This window comes from Opisthocomus hoazin, chromosome 1 (assembly GCF_030867145.1).
Source record: "Opisthocomus hoazin isolate bOpiHoa1 chromosome 1, bOpiHoa1.hap1, whole genome shotgun sequence".
Lineage (NCBI taxonomy): Eukaryota > Metazoa > Chordata > Aves > Opisthocomiformes > Opisthocomidae > Opisthocomus > Opisthocomus hoazin.
The window spans coordinates 106,823,151-106,839,183 of NC_134414.1; the positions used below are offsets into that span (position 1 = coordinate 106,823,151).

General features: G+C 40.6%; 1 protein-coding gene across 4 annotated transcripts in view; it reads right to left on the bottom strand.

The window, feature by feature from the left end:
• Nucleotides 1–16,033, bottom strand: part of DOP1B (DOP1 leucine zipper like protein B) — a 50,018-nt gene that overhangs the window by 5,047 nt on the left and 28,938 nt on the right. For all 4 annotated transcript variants that reach the window (XM_075432248.1, XM_075432231.1, XM_075432240.1 and 1 more), the window contains 17 exons: nucleotides 15,730–15,920; nucleotides 12,611–14,225; nucleotides 11,845–11,956; nucleotides 11,040–11,228; nucleotides 10,244–10,369; nucleotides 9,475–9,609; nucleotides 8,741–8,796; nucleotides 7,795–7,899; nucleotides 7,642–7,708; nucleotides 6,171–6,312; nucleotides 5,699–5,781; nucleotides 5,359–5,468; nucleotides 2,556–2,702; nucleotides 2,072–2,133; nucleotides 1,254–1,382; nucleotides 643–779; nucleotides 275–330 (listed from right to left, as the gene is read on the bottom strand). In XM_075432248.1, the coding sequence (XP_075288363.1) occupies nucleotides 275–330; nucleotides 643–779; nucleotides 1,254–1,382; nucleotides 2,072–2,133; nucleotides 2,556–2,702; nucleotides 5,359–5,468; nucleotides 5,699–5,781; nucleotides 6,171–6,312; nucleotides 7,642–7,708; nucleotides 7,795–7,899; nucleotides 8,741–8,796; nucleotides 9,475–9,609; nucleotides 10,244–10,369; nucleotides 11,040–11,228; nucleotides 11,845–11,956; nucleotides 12,611–14,225; nucleotides 15,730–15,920 (3,462 nt within the window). The remainder of the gene's footprint in view (nucleotides 1–274; nucleotides 331–642; nucleotides 780–1,253; nucleotides 1,383–2,071; nucleotides 2,134–2,555; nucleotides 2,703–5,358; nucleotides 5,469–5,698; nucleotides 5,782–6,170; nucleotides 6,313–7,641; nucleotides 7,709–7,794; nucleotides 7,900–8,740; nucleotides 8,797–9,474; nucleotides 9,610–10,243; nucleotides 10,370–11,039; nucleotides 11,229–11,844; nucleotides 11,957–12,610; nucleotides 14,226–15,729; nucleotides 15,921–16,033) is intronic.

The window sequence follows — 16,033 nt, forward strand, 5'->3', positions numbered from 1 at the left end:
CTGTTTCAGCTGCTGAAAAAAACACCTAAACTATGATTCATCAGTACCAGAAATCCACTGGTGCAATAACAAAAAACCCTGTTGTCTCCTCCCTATCCCAGAGAATTAAAGGAAGAGGAGAGGAGAGGAAAAGTGAAAGGGGAAGGGGAAGGGGAAAGGAAGAGGAAAGGAAAAGGAAAGGAAAAGGAGGGAGAAGAAAGATTTGGAGATACAGAACAAGCACAATCGTTACCAGCTTTCACAAGCTCTCTATTAGACAAATGGTAATTCTTACTTTGATGGTTCATCTTCCTCAGTTAAATCTTCTTCTAGCTGTAGAAATGCCTGAATCTTTAAAGAAATAAATTATTTATGGGGATGCTGAAATGTTCATATAACTCAATCACAAAAAAGATATGCTTAGTTTACTCTTATGACTTGCAAGAAAGGAAAAATAATGCAAGAGATTACATTAGCAACAACAAAATTAATCAAAAAGGTATTTCCTAATGACAGTGTTAATTCTTTTCCCAGATTATCAGACTAATGTAAAACTATGAAAACTTCCTTTTTCAAACAGCAGGTGTATTTGGGAGGAAGAAGAACGTGAAATGGGAAAAAACCCACACACCTATTAGTTTCAAATTACTATTTATTCCTTACCAATTCAGTTACCATAATTGGCCACAATGAGGTTAGATGCTGAGGAGAAATCCTTAACAAAAGAACTCTGAAGAAGAGAAACATCTGTGCGGCAACTATAGAAGTCTGCCCAACACGGAGGTTCTCAGTTAGTCGTTCTGAAATAAATATAAACAAAGGAAAAAAAAGTAGTATTATTTTGGGAAATAAAAAACGTAGAAGGTGGCAAAACAAAATTTGTGCTTTATCATCAGTTTTGGGTTGAGTCCCTTGCACTCTGTTAACAAAACTGTGATTCAGAAAAAGTCTGAAGACATGGTGGTTTTATATTGGACAAAATTTTGTCAAAATAGACATTTAAGGAAAACAACAACAGCCTAAGAGTGGCTGGAAAAAAATAATGAAGTTTCCAGTTATATTTCCGGACCAAAGGTTTTGCAACCCAGATTCCTGTCTCCCTCTTAACAAGATTATTTATTTGACAGAATTCAGAGATTCACAGCATCACAAATTTTGTTAAACACTTTTAAAAAAAGGGAGTATATGTTGGAAAATAGGTGACATTCCTTTCTTACAGAATTTATATATTTGTTACAGCTGAAGAAAAAGGCAGGTGAAATTACAAATCTTACCTTGTATTAAGGGAAGATAGAGATGATACTGATCAATCTCTCCGCTAAAGACAGCGAAAGCTTGCCTCTTTAACAACATTGCTTTTTGCTCAAAACTTGGGTACAGTTTTAAGGCGCTGCTCTGCATATCTATAACAGAGATAAGAATTATCTACCATATAAAGATGTTTTGTGTTTTGGGATGAAAATAATTCCATTGTACTGGAATCTTTTAAAAAGAAAAACTCTCTTTGGGTCTACTGAATGGTGAATTAGTCTTGCGTTGCAAACCTTCAATTAGTCCTTTACAGGATCTGAAAAAGAGACTAAAGCTGCTTGTTCTTTTGAAGCTCTAGGCAAATTTAGGGGTCTTATCCTACCCTTTCCCCCAGGACTTACTCTCCTACACTCTCCTCAAGCCTCAATTAGAGGTCAAAGCACATTGCTCAAAGGTTCGCTGTAGTGGCGCACTACATTCCTACGGCTCGATGCCAGTATACAGACACCTGCAAAGTTAGCCAAAGTCTCCTTGCTTTCTGATAGGAAACAGCTGCAAAAGGTCACACTTCAGCAACTTAAAATTATGGCAAAATGTGAATCTGGGAGTCCAACATTAGCACTTCTTGAACAAAAATACTTACAGCGTGTTTTAGACGTGACCAAAATACAGAATTAACTTAGCACAGCTTTTAGTTGTGAATAGTTGACAATATAGTCAATTATGCAGATGCAGCACTGTCTGCATTTTATATTTATATTTATTAAAATGCACCCGACAGCTCAAATGCAAATAGATTTCAAATTAACGTAGAAATAAGTTATCAGTAGCTGGTACTTACTCATCAAATCTTTAAACATAGTTTTCTCATGTGTTAGAAGATGATCAATAATGGATCTCCAGCTGAATGAGATATAGAAGGAATTAGATAACCAGAGAAAGCTTTGGTATAGATTCCCTTTAGAAAAGACTTTGGTCAAACATTTCATACAAGGAAACAGTTTCCAAATGGTATTCAATATGCAGACTCTTATCTGGTTTAACACATACTGCATTCTAGGTCCTCCAGCTCTACTATATGCAGTTCTCTAATCACTAAGGGGAGTATCATCAAAAGACAAGTTTATCCTTATGCACTATAATGAAAACTTGAGTGCTTATAATGCATTCAGTAGAATTAGTGGTTGGGACCCATTTCAAACATTATTACATTCTGTAAGAAAGTACTAAACAGAATTTTCTTTCCAGTATTAGCCATTCTCCTTTACAGCCTTTCTTTGCAAATTCAGAATAGAATGTTGGAGTGCTACAGTCTTAGGTCTTACTGAGTGCATGAAGTGTCCATCTGGAAAAAAGCAGGATCCATATACAACTCGAGAACTTCTTTTTTCCAGGCTCGCTTGGTATAGGCATATCCACTCAATGAGCTGAGCAACTGAGCACCAGCACGAAAACTAGGAATGTTGTAGGCGCTGGGGGAAGAGAGCGATAATGATAAATACATTTATTTTTCAAAGTTAAGTTTATGTAACCAGAAGATAAACTCTGGGGTTCCCCAGAACTTCTAACCAATTTCTCTCAATAATAGGCTATGTCTACATTAGCTTGAAACTCAGAGCAGCAGGAGGTTCAGTAGATCAAAGCAGTTTGTGCAGAAGCTCCTCGCATTTCCACTGTACCTGGTTTGGGGAGATCACAGCACAGCACTGCCTGTCTCCACTATGGATGTGGTTCAAACTTCCTTGAAAAAAGTTTCCAATAAGCTTTGCATCCTTGTCAGCCAACCCTTTTAGAAGGTACCACAGTAGGCTTCATCTGTCACCCAGATAACACTTACATGTCAGTTCTCACGTCATCATCACAAAATCTCACACACAAGCTTTTTTCTCCTTGTGCTGCCCTATGCACCATCCCACTCCAAATCTGGACACCGGGCTCTGCAAGGCACAGTAGGGAAGGAGTGTTGGACTTAAGGTGAAGGGACCCTGTGTGAATGAACACTTGTCCTCTGGCACCTCAGCTTCACCGAGGACACAGATACTGAACAGCATCCTGCTACAAATCCTTGCTATGGTAACTGCTTTGGCAATGGCTGAACAAAGGTTTCACGTTGGGGAGGTGTTGCTCAGACTGACAGGAACATGACTTTTTGTTGAGGAGGGATGCTGTCAAGGTCTTCTGTTGTGAGCTGGCACCGCACCTTCACAGAAGGCTTCAGCAGCCCCTGTGTTTTCAAGGTGCAGTGGGGAGGCTAGTGCCTTTTTGTGGAGCCCTGCAACCAAACTCCTGCCAATCTGGGGAGGACAGTGGCATGAAGACAGTCTTGGAGGTTATAGTCCAACTGCTGAGCAGCATGTATGAGTCACATAAAAATCACGAGCCCGATGGGGGCTCCACATTCTTAACTGGTGACCATCTTGTTACGGTTATGGCTACACAGATCACAAGGACTGCTGGCCTTGCTAGGTTGACACTGGAGAACCATCAAGGGACATCTCTAGGCATCTCAACAACTTCATCAGGACTCTGATGCCCATGTCTCTTGAACCATCAGTCTCAGACCAAAGGGCGTGGCAGTATCTTCTTTGCAAGAAAAAAAAAAAAGCTGACTGACTCCTGGTGTTCAGATCTCTATTTGTGTTGCAGAAGTCGTCATTTATCCCCTGCACCAGCTCACAAGGACATCCTGACAGCAGTGGTGTCCATGCCAATTTTAACTGTGCCGCTTCCACACATGGGGCAGAGATGGAATGAATGTTTGGCTTGCAGCCCCTGGCTCACAGCAGGCCAAGCATGGCAGCATGATGCCAGCAATCCCAGGAACAGTTTCAGTGGTGGCTATGTGCAGGGTTTTCCATACCTGCTGCAAATGGTGGGGTCACCGGATGCATGTGCGTGATGGTATATGCCCCGGTCGACAAGAGTGACAAACACTCCATACATTAAGAATGTGATTTACTTGGTTAGGGGTGAAGTAGGCAAAAAACACTGTAGTAGACACAATGGAAAACGCACAAATATAATGAATAGAAAAGCTTCCCAAAATTTCTCTGCATCATTTTCAATCCATCTGCCTTGAAAGGGAGCACAGAAATGTCTCCAAACCATGCTGATCCCTGAGGCTTGTTGGATTTAATGGTCACTTTTGATGACCCAGTGACAGTCAACCTATCATCCCTTTTAGGCATGCCTTGTTGCATCCTCCCTGACCCTCTACACCCCTTTTTGCTCTTTACCGTATACTGGCTGATAGTTTTGACTGTGATCTAAGTAACGCTCAAGACAATCCCCACTCCCTCTGCCAAACCGCGAGCTGTGTCTGATGCTCTTCCACACCTCAGTATAGATCGGTCTGCTCAAAAAACTGTAGTAGCCAAAAGGCAGCAGCCCCACAGGAAGGGGAGCTTGATACTGGCTACAGCAGGAGCAGCTGCAACACAGAAGAATGAAACTGGCAGCAAGCTGAGAAGAGAGGGGAGGGGAAGGGGAAGAGAAGGGGAAGGAGAAGGGAAGTCACTTCCTGATGCTTAGCAGAGAGCTGCTAGAAAAAGGAGGATTTGCTTTCTAAGAGATCTGTGAATAGCATTGGGACAAAGGTGGGGAGAGATGCATGAGGAAGGCTGAGGAACCAGGACCAACTGATAAGGCCCTGGTAGATGGAAGGAAACCCTCCCAGCAAGGAAGTGTTCTCCTCTCCCTCCTCCTGTCCATGTGGGAAACGGGTTATACTGTTCAGCTGACAGAGGACATCATCCGTCTCTCCCACACCTATGCTTTTGGCTGAAAAACTCAGCAGAGTATAGGGAGATACTGTAGTCTTCCTACTTCACAATGGGTCCTGTGACCTGCCTGGTGCTCTGCTGCCCCATCCCACAGCCTCTCTCCATTACCTAACATACACAGAAAGGAGAGCTTTAAGTAAAGGCCAAAAACCCAGATGGAACCCTACAGCTAAAGAGAAACAGCTGTCACAAAGCTCAAACAACAAAAGCTTTCAGTTTCTGGGGGAAATACAGCTTGTACCTTATTAAATGGAAACAGGGGAAAGGACAAACAGAAGAAAAAGCCTTACAGTGTGGTCAAAAAATTGGACTTAAGAAAAATCACATGTGCAGAGAGAGAAGTCACCTGTGGTTGCGTAGATAAGGAAATACATAATAAAGCAAACGTGAAATCAATGGCACAGCTTTCTCCTTCTCGTCGCTCCGGTAAACCATGTCCAAAAGAGAAGCAAGAACCTTAAAAACGAAAAGAATGTCTTTTTAAATGCCCAGTTGGTATTTCTGACAAAAGGGGAAAGCATGCCATATTTCAGGCTAGAATGGGTGTGCACATGGGCTGCCTCAATAAAGATTTAAGCTCCCACTTAATCTACCAGGAAAACCTAACGTATTCCTCTGCTCAATAATATCAATAAACAACCACCCCACAGACAAGAGCAGCAGCTACAAAATTGGTTCCTACTTACTTCTGCAAGGAGAGAAAGAGCTTGGACACTGTATATTGAAGGAGCAGAGGCAGAAACCATTGACGATGGTGCCACTGATGTATCTAAAAGAGGCGAAAATCATTTAGTTTTCCCTTCAGACATGATTAAACTTTGCTGTTTCCTAATTCTCTTCCCAAACAGAACTGCTACTTGCATATTGGTATTACAGTGAAATGCTTCTGGGCATGTTGCCACAATGACATACCTCATGCCCCATGCTGTTCTGTTTTGTGTACTGCATGCACCGGTTTTCCTCTGTATTATACACAATCTGCAGATATTTACTAAACCTGCTTAGGCTGACATTGTTCTTGGAGGATAATGCATTTTTTTGGTTTTACTTTTTGTCTGTATTACTCCCGTGTCATGCAAACTACACATTATCAAACACCTTGTACTCTTCATTGACAGAAGAGAGAAAGCAGCAGAAAATCAGACAAAACCACATTACCATTCACATCTTCAGTGTTGAAGTCATCTGGTAAAATCTGAGGCTGAGCTTTCACTTCTAAGTTCCGGCTCAGCCAGCTAGTCTGTTCCAGGGAAGAACCAGCAACAGTCCCTACAGCCTCCAAGATTTTTTGGGTCACCTCCTACAACACAACCAGACAACGTGGCATCAGATGAAAGCTCTCATCACCCGGTCAATCCAGCAAAGTCCTTTTTATACAGAAGGTGCCAAGAGGATCAGAAGTAGGCACTTTTATCTCTTAGAAACATAAATACTTTTCTGGTTTAACTGTGGTCTCAAGATAACTAACTACTGCTCACTTCAAATAAGAGCAGGCAAGAAAATGAGAAGCAGGAAAAACTTTGTTAGCTTAAGAGGTTTTAGTCATGATCTTCCATGCAAGCCATTACATCAACACAGCATCAGTTTGGCATCAGTCCTGCCACACTTTACACATTAGCTGTCATCTGTCAAAGACATGATCTGAATTGTTCCGCCCTCAGAAATGGAATGCCAATGCCTTTATTGTTTTGAACACTGTTCCTTTTCATTCCTTTTATATTTGGAGAACATTAAGTGAGGCAGGGTTTTATCTTATGGCAATCGATCTGTTCATATTGAGGTCTTTCTACTAGGGGTAAGCAAGACATAGCATCAAGCTGTGTGCACAGTCGCACTTCAGTGTATTTAATTCCCAGTGAAATGAAAAGCTGGTCACTCTGATGAAACCAAATCCCAAGTATCCAAAGCAAAGCAGAGGTCACTTGTGAAGATGCTATAAGATGGTCAGATGGCAAAACTGTCTTTTTATCATCATTGTCGTTTTTCTGGCAAGTCTCTGAAGCAGAAGTGGAGACTTAATTTCTCAACTGGCACACAAAAGTACTATAACCATAACACTGTCTCACCTCATACATAGCACTACATTGGCTCAGAGCCAAAACTGCACCCACGTAGATAGTGCTTAAACTGTTCTGGTGAAATCACAATCAGTACAGGAAGAGAATCCTGCTCTAGTCCACCTCTTCTTTACAGGTGAGCTGACAGTCATTTACATTGACAAACACAGCTATGAGCTTCAAGGATAATTACGCTACTAATTTTCCTAGACAGTTTTGAGATTTCAATAATTACACAACATGAACTCATGACATCACACTTGTGTTATGATTTAAATTCTGAGAAAAATCATAAAATTACCCAGGGAAAACATCTTTGAGAAGCCCATAGCTACCACTGTGATTTCGTGCATTTTTGACAAAACTTTGTTAGAGAGATTCTGTGTATTATGTCTCTCATATTGAGTCTCCCACATTTACCAGGCCTAAACCAAAACATGTGGATGCACATTCACACATTCTAAATGCACAGGTGAATTCAGGTACAAAGTACAGATCGGGCCATCTCCACTTTTACTTAGATGTACAGTGCCAGATTTATGAACCAAAACGTATACATGTATACACTGTACCTGCAAGTCTTTTTGGTCTTTTTTGTTTTCTAGAGTAGGTGTCCTAGTCACAAAGTCATTCAGAGTACTGTGGGAAAATCAATTCACTTCGAGTTAGTAATTGGACAGGTCTACTCAATGCATCTATAAACTTTCTTCTCTCTTACGCAGTACCTGAGAAGAATAAAGTGTCCAGGAGGAGCCAAATTCAACTGCACAGACTCTTTGAGAAGTCCTAGTAAGGACTGGAAGTTCTCCTGCAAGGCTGAGACAGGCAGTCTGCCAAAAAAAAAAAACCAAAAAAACCAAAACACACCCAAGTTTGAAGTTAGAGTTATGGAAAAAAAACCCCACAACAAAATACATGGGTTAACTTGGTGGCCTCAAAGCTTCCGTCACGATCAGTCCTTTAGAACCTGTCCCTTCCTAACTGATCCAGCAACATGGTATAAATATCTGGCAGCAAAGGCAGTGTGCATACATCAGTAAACGCTAGCAGCACATGCAGTATGCCAGCCAGTACTGTAAGAGGACTGGGTCTTCAGGGGGAAGAAAAGGAATAAAGTTTAGCTAACCACTCCTGCATGTCAGCTTAGTTTATCTCCATAGCTTATTGCATACAGTATTTTGCACAGTCTGATATATCCCAAGGCTTCCACAAGAGAAAAGCCAAGTATGTGAAGAAGAGTTTTGACCAAAGGAGTATTTCCAATCAACTGCCTGACTCACTACATGTCCAGAACAGACTGCAGCCGTAGCAGTTTTATTAAGTTTAGAAGTTCTCTATCCATTCATCTGGCAACAAAGAACAGATAAGGAGAAAGATCATAAGAAATTATACAAGTATCTTGCTAATGAGATGCCTGAAGTATGTTGCTTGATTAGTACGAAATGAGGCTTTCAGACTGGCATTATCAACAGATCAATGCAATATAATATCATAGCCCATTTATTTTGTGTCTATCTGTTACTTAACAATGAAGTGCAAATAACTATTTCCTACATAAAGGTATTCTGTGACATTGTGACACGAAGATCAAAGTAAAGCAGAAATAGTGATGCTGGCTGTTATCCTAACTACAGTCAAACAGAAATTTCTCTGTTATAATGACTGAATTACCTTTGAATGAAAGCATAACTGAACTGCAGCACTGGAATATCTACAAGAGAAGATTTCTGAAAAATAAAAGCAAAACTGTAATTATTTGCCGTAAGGAAAAAAAAAAAAAAGAAGGTCCAAGCTCTTGAATACTTGTGTTCAATGGTTAACATACCCTTCCTGGAAGCCACCTGTATTCCAACAGGTGACCAACTGTGATAAAACTCTATACAGCAGTACGAGGGAATTCGGAGTTCTAGTAGAGGACTCTAGTTCAGAAGCAGTCACATTACTTTGGAATATCTCTTACAATTTATTCAGAGCTGTAGGAGCTCCTACAATGGCGTGCATAGTAGCAAAAATGGTTTCCTGGAAAGCCAATTGGAAGAGAGCAGGCTCAATGTGAAGTATTTCTAACTGTTCAGATAAGGGTAGAAGGATAGAAAAGCATCACTGAGCTGTGTATTTGCAGCAGCTTTATGAAAATTGTCAGCATCTTTGGTACCAGAGGACCCCACACCTTTTCATTACCAGCAACTTCTCCAACCAGCAAAAGATTCTGAAGAACCTACTTACATTCATGGACCAAAACACAGAAAGCTCCATTCTAGAAAACATAACTTTTTCAGGAGCAAATGAGAATCGTACATTTAAAAAACAACCCACAAATTTTCCTTCTAACAATATTTATAAGACACGTTGGAATAGATCCAGAATAGAATACATCAAGAAAATGAAATTATCTTCATGATTACCTCTTCACCCTTAATTTGTGATGGTTTCTTGACTACCTCTTTGACTAGATGTAATATAGTGTCAATTTTCAATGTGTTAAGTGCGCTAATTAAGTCCACAAGAATAAGCTGAGATGCACTAGCCACTGGAAGAATCTGCCAAAACAAAACAAAAGACACACCCCTCAGATCACTGTACCAGGCAAAACACGAAGCTGAAAAAACAGCATTTTGTGTGACTACTCAAATATCAATATTTCTACAACACGTAAATTAGACAAGTTAAATCAAGCATGCAACAATTTGCCATATACAGATCTTCTCCCAACACTTTCATGAAAACAACTTCATTATGCTCAAATGAAAGCAGAAAAGAAAGAGATGTTCTACTCAGAATAAATGCTTAGCTCCAGAAAATACTACGACTCTAACCTTTCTCTGGAAAGATTCAAGGTGTTTTCTCTGGATTTGATCCAAGGTCTTTAAAATATAACTGGCAAGTTGCAATCCTAAGATTACAATCCAGTATTGAATAAAAAAAATGGCTATTACAATCAAACTGCCACACTGTCCTTTTTATTTGATTACTTATTTAGGTTTAATTGTAGTCCTGATGCTTTGTGGAATTATGTATAAAAAAAAGCGTTTCAGATTTTTCAGTGGCTTGCTGTTGTCACATGTAAAAAATCCCCAAAGAATCTATAAACAAGCCCAGAGTTTAGAATTGATCATATAAATGTAACATTTGCCTTTACACTGGAAAATTAAGGGTGCCTTTCTTTAGTTTCACCTTGATTTTACTTTGATTCCTATGAGGTTTCTTGCTATTCCATACTGCTGCAATTGCTGCCATCAACTGGATTCCAAGTTGTGCTGTCAACGGATTTATGAAGTCCAGTATTTTAGTTCTTAATGTCTATAGAGGGGAAAAAAATAACTGTCAATTCTAAACTTCGTAAGGCAAAGGATAACTCATAGTCTGTAAAACATTCTCCCTTTTCCCAAGATGTTCAGAAAATACACAACAACAAAAGAATCTGTTTATACACTTGGCAATCAGACTAATTTTGACTATATAGTTATGAGTTAGTCTATCCTTCTTACAGATGGAAGGTACATTTATTGGAAACAGATTGCAAAATAGAAAAAATAACTTCTTGTGTTATATTCTCTCTTCTCCTACAGATATTGTTATCTACTAGGATCTACCAAGATCCGCAGAAGAAGGGAAAAGTCTAGTGTTTTTATTCCTTCAGGTACAGGTTCTGCTGCCTGCGGAAGGTGCAGACAATTCAGAGGCGGTTGGGTCTACAGCTGCTATTAACAGAAGCTCATGGAAAAAGCAAAACATTAACCAGATCAGGTAAGTGTGCAGATGGGCAAAAAGAATAGGGAAAAATCTACTTTTGTAGGCAGGTACTGTGCAAGACTGTAGCTCACTGGAGTTCTTAAAAAATTCTTTGTGGCCCAATATCATTCATGTGGCCCAATGGCAAAGCTATTCTGTGAACTCTACATACAATGAACTGGTGAGGGAGGGGATGATAAGGATGGCGAGATACACAGCAGTTTAAAAGAACTCCTACTTTGGTTGCTTTAAAATAGACCAAAGAAGAGCCTTTAGTTGTTCCAAAGAAGTCAGTTGGTCTTTTTTGAGAGTCTTCCCTCTTTATAACGCTCCAAAGAAGGGACATGGTATTAATAATGCGAGGCAATTCTTCCAGAATGGCATTCCTAGCGTTTCTCAGGTTTGCAGGTTCAGCTAAACATGATGACTAGAAAAAACAAAAATATTAATATTAGAATATGTTATATTGTGCACCATAGAGTGACTGCTCTTATTCTTTAAGTAGGAGAATCACAGTCAACTTTTCTAATGACAACTTTAAAAATAATCCAACCATTCTATTTCCAAAATAGACTGCTGCTATTAGAGTCCACTGTTTTCACTGTTCACTATTTTGGCACCGAGAGAATTGATTTGTCTAGGAAATTATGACAATAACATCCTCTTCTGACAAATGTTATAGGAATAAAAATTGTAGAGAACACATCACCATGTTATCAAAAGAAAATAGAAGACTTTTTTAATGACAGAGCAACTGTAGAGAAGCTACACAGGACTAATATTTGTGTGACCAAGTTCATCTTGAACATCTGCTTAAAATTAACTTTCCTGTTTTCAAGTAAAAAAAATTAAGTTCAGCCCCCCTCCCTTATGCTGCTTTTACTTAGTTTGCTTCTTTTGGTGTGCTATGAGGCTTCTTTAATGTTATCTTCTCGTACAAGTGCTGCTTTATTACTTATATTGACCTCTGAATGAAAAAGGGATGCACACTTTGACAAACAGGTGCCGATGCGTCAAGCGACCGGTAGGCACTCAGCACTTACCTTTTTAGTTTGATTAGGGTGATCCAGAAGGCAGAAGTGACCAATGGTTGTCAGACCTTCCAGAAGGGTTAGGGGGTAATCAGGTGTAACATTTTCTCTTTTAGAAGTTAAGCTTTTGAAGGGGGGTGAAAAAAAAAAAAAAAAGGAAAAGCTTAACAGGCCAAGTGGTATTTCCTTGATTAAAACTTCCAGCAGAAACCTGTTTCTATTGAATAGTTAAAAGAATACTGGAATGACCAGACAGTAATATCAAAACAAAGGATTCACAAACTATGCTTGGACCCCCCCATTTCCTTGTCTAGATCTTTTAGAGTACTGCTCCCCACCTGACCATAAATCTTAGCGTTCAGTTATTTTTCCCTGCTCCTTTCACCTACTGCCTGTTCTGAACAGTATCACTGTATTTTTCTTCTCCAGGGCATCTCTCCTCCTCCATTAGTCCTCCAAAATCCTCAGTCTTCTCAAAACTGGGAACTTACTTTTACTTGAATGGCAGGCAGAGGGGGACAGAGAGTATCGCAGCTGCTGGTCATTCTTGCTGCTGGTTCCCTTTCCTCTCCTCCTCCAGCTGCAGTGAGCTCTGCTGCAGCAATGCTACCTCCACCGCACCGGGGCTCAAAGGACAGATAGCTGCATGTGCAGCAGGGTTTGAGGATCAAACTCTGGGAGCCACAGCACTAAAGCAGTAAGTTACTATGCACTATGCTGTAGTAAGAGGAACTTAAAAAAGTTTCAGCATAACAAATCCCATGCTGCAGACTCTTACCTTGCAGATGTTTTTGCAGATGTCTTCACCGCTTCACTTTCATACTGTTTGACAAGCTCATCCAGGTTTTTACATATCTGTACAACAAACGGTGCCACAGTCCAGCCTAAGGACTTCCCAAAATAGGGCAGGGAACATGTCACTAATCCTACCCATGTGGGATGCATCCCATAGCCGTACTCTGGTTGCAAACCTCTAACCACAGCAGAGACGAATAATCCCTGTGAAGTTATTGGGTGTGCATAGGCGTACTGCATTGCACCGATAGCCTGCTGGAAATTAAGAGCCTGCTGCCATTCCTTTGAGAGGTCTGGCTGATTCTCCTGCTCCTCACGAGTCTGTCCAAGATGGTGCTCCAAGACAATCAATACCTGCAAGAGCTTCAGCAACTCAATCTGGAGTGGGTGTTCGCTCCATATTTGATCATGCCCAAAATTGATTAGGCTCTCTTCAAAGAGTTCTTCTTCAGGAACATTATTAACTCCATCTGCGATAAGCAGTTCATACCGTTTCTGACTTATATACATAGATGCAGACAAAGAAAGAAGAACAAACTCCTGAATTTTGCATCTTCCTAGCAAACTGTGTATGAACTCTACGTTCTTGCTCTCTGCTGCCTTTGCCATGGTAGCAAGCTGAGTCATCATTCTAATCAAGACTTCCACACTTTTCACCTGAACATCTCTATTGCCAAGCACATCTCTGTGTGTGACCTTCAAGTAGCATGGATAATATGAGCGTAGAAAACTCAGACAGAGGTAAGTGAGCAATTCTATTAGAAGAGAATGGGGACACATGGTTGGGGACTGAGTTTGAAGCTTGCCATAAAAACTCTGCCCTACAAGAGCTTCCTGATGGCGAGCTAACAGATTATAAATAAGATTCAAATGTGCTGTGGAGCTGGTATCCATGCTTGTACTAGCTACAGCTTCAATAAATTCTTTAGGGTTTGTTTTAAGCACTGCCTCCAGAACAGAAAAAGCATACAATACCCTCTTAGAATCATAAGGCTGCAAATATAACAGCATGTGTTTGAACAGAGCCTCAATCATCTCCTGCTTTTCCTTCTGCTGCTTGAGCAACCTAGAATGGGTAATTTCCTGGAGCTCCAATTCCACCTCTTCATCACTTGACAGAGACTCTGATGCTTGAGTCCTCTCAGAGTCAGCACGTACCAGGTTTAGCGCTACACTGGATTTAGAGCTTTCAGGAAGGAACGCGTTGAGAGAACTCACATGGTTTGTGGTCTCTTTGCCATCAGTTGCAGCACTGTCATTGTCCTCATTGCTCACTTCTTGCAGCTCCAGAGAAGGAGAAAAAGAGGACGTATTTTCACTGTCATGGCCTGTGCTGGTGTCTGCTGATTCTGTGTGTTCACTATTATCTTGGTCACCATCTGCTTCATGTGAAATCAGTGGATTACAAGAGCCATCGTCTTCAGTCTGTTCAGTTTTTAACTCTGGCTTGTCTGGATCTTTTTCCACTTCTGCCCAAATTGCTTCTCTATCCACGGTAGTGAACTGGCTCAGTGGAAGGTTTTCCTCGGAATTACTCTCAGAGATGCCAGACTCTTTCAAAAAGGCCTTTTTCTTCCAGAGCAAATCATGTATACCTTCTAAAAAAAAATAAAAATCAAAAAATCATAAAAAGCGTATAATCATCTGTTTCACACAATATGCTTTATATTGATTGAAGCATTGTAAGAAAAAAAAAAGTTAAAAAGCTACTGTGCCCTAGCCTACTATTAATTGTAACAAGTGGAGCTAAAAAAAAACCGGGGTTAAGGCAAGAATTATCTTTTTTTAAAGTGGTAGAGCAGTCCTAACCTACTGCAAGTGCAAGAGAATAGGATCAAAACATAAAGCACATACTGTTTCTCTTATGCTATGACTTCCTAGATGTGACAATTTTTTTTTATGCTTTCTGAGCATAAAATGTTTGTTGAGATCAGGAGGGGAATGAGAAGCAACAGAGGAATTTTTTTTTTTAAGAGCTAATTTTTTCTTGATTATATGCTGTGGAACAAGGAAGGAATATATTAGCTCTGAGTTTGTATAGCATCTATTAAACAGGTCCCTTTGGATGCTATAAATGTCTGCCATCTAACTATTTGCCAATGAAGACAGAAAAAACAATTATGCAAGCCAACAGCTAGGTTAACAGTAGGTCACAGACACGTGACAAGGAAGTTTCTTTACACAAAACTGCCAGACTCATCTCCACTGTCTTCCTGCCCTACTCCAGGAAACAACCTTGGCTACCTGGGCCAAACGGTGCAGAGTGTCTCATATCCACACCACTCCCAGCAATCCCAAAACTGAACAGACTGCCAGCTTCTGCAGGACTCCGCACTTGGAGCTCCATATCTGCTCCATATCTGTCTGCTTCTGCATCCTATCTCAGGGATACCTCAAGACATACACTACAAGGGCTCAGGTCTCAGATCAAGCTGGATCTTCTTTGGACAAAGATATTTTAATTTTTAGCAGTTAGCAGAATTAGTCGGTTTTTTGTGTGTGTGGTATGCCCTAAACAGCAAGATGTTCCCCACAACCTGTCTGATTATTTTAACACGATTCTGAGGGCATCTTTAAAAAAAAATATTCTGAATAAAGAAACCTGGTATGAGGGTGCATGGTGTGCTAGGGCAAGACTGGGTGGAAAGAGTGAGATTTGCCTGTCCATCCTGCTTACTGGAACAGTTCCTGGACTGACATAGTCACCAGACTGCTTCTGGATTTAATTTGGTTGCAGACCTAGTTTTGCTCGGAAGGGATCCTGTGAACAGTGAACACACATGCAGTGGGGATCATCTGGGAACGGCAATGGCAAGTGTGGGACAAGATCTGAGAGCAAAGCAGGAAGCAATCCAAACCAACAGTGTAGGTGCAGCCACTGTAATAGAAATTATCATTAGGCCTTCAACTAGCATGACTTACTCCTGAATGCTGTTTTAGGCATTACTAGAGGTACTTGGATGAGGAGGAATCTATGAACCTGATACAAGATAACTCGGGGTAATAGGATGCCATTGCACTTCAAAGACTACCTTCAGCAGGTGTTCAGGAGTACGCAATGCTATCTTAGCACTTACAGTTTCAGTCCAAGAACAGTTTTACCTGCTGAATTTTTCTGTTTGATGTAGTGGATGGACGTGCGCTGTGTCTTTGGATGAAGCAGCAGCAGCAGGACTGGTTCAAGAATCCGTGCAACATCATTAAGTGAAAGAGCACGGATCAGCCAGCCCTGTGCTGCAGCACCAATTGCACCATCTGAACAATTGAGACTGTCCAGTACCACAAACAGAGACCTGAGTGGAGAGATCAGAATGAAGAAGTACAATTGAAATCCCTAAAAAAGTTAATGCAAACAACAAAACAGTGGCAGGGAACAGACACAGTGCATGTTCAAGTAGGCACCAGC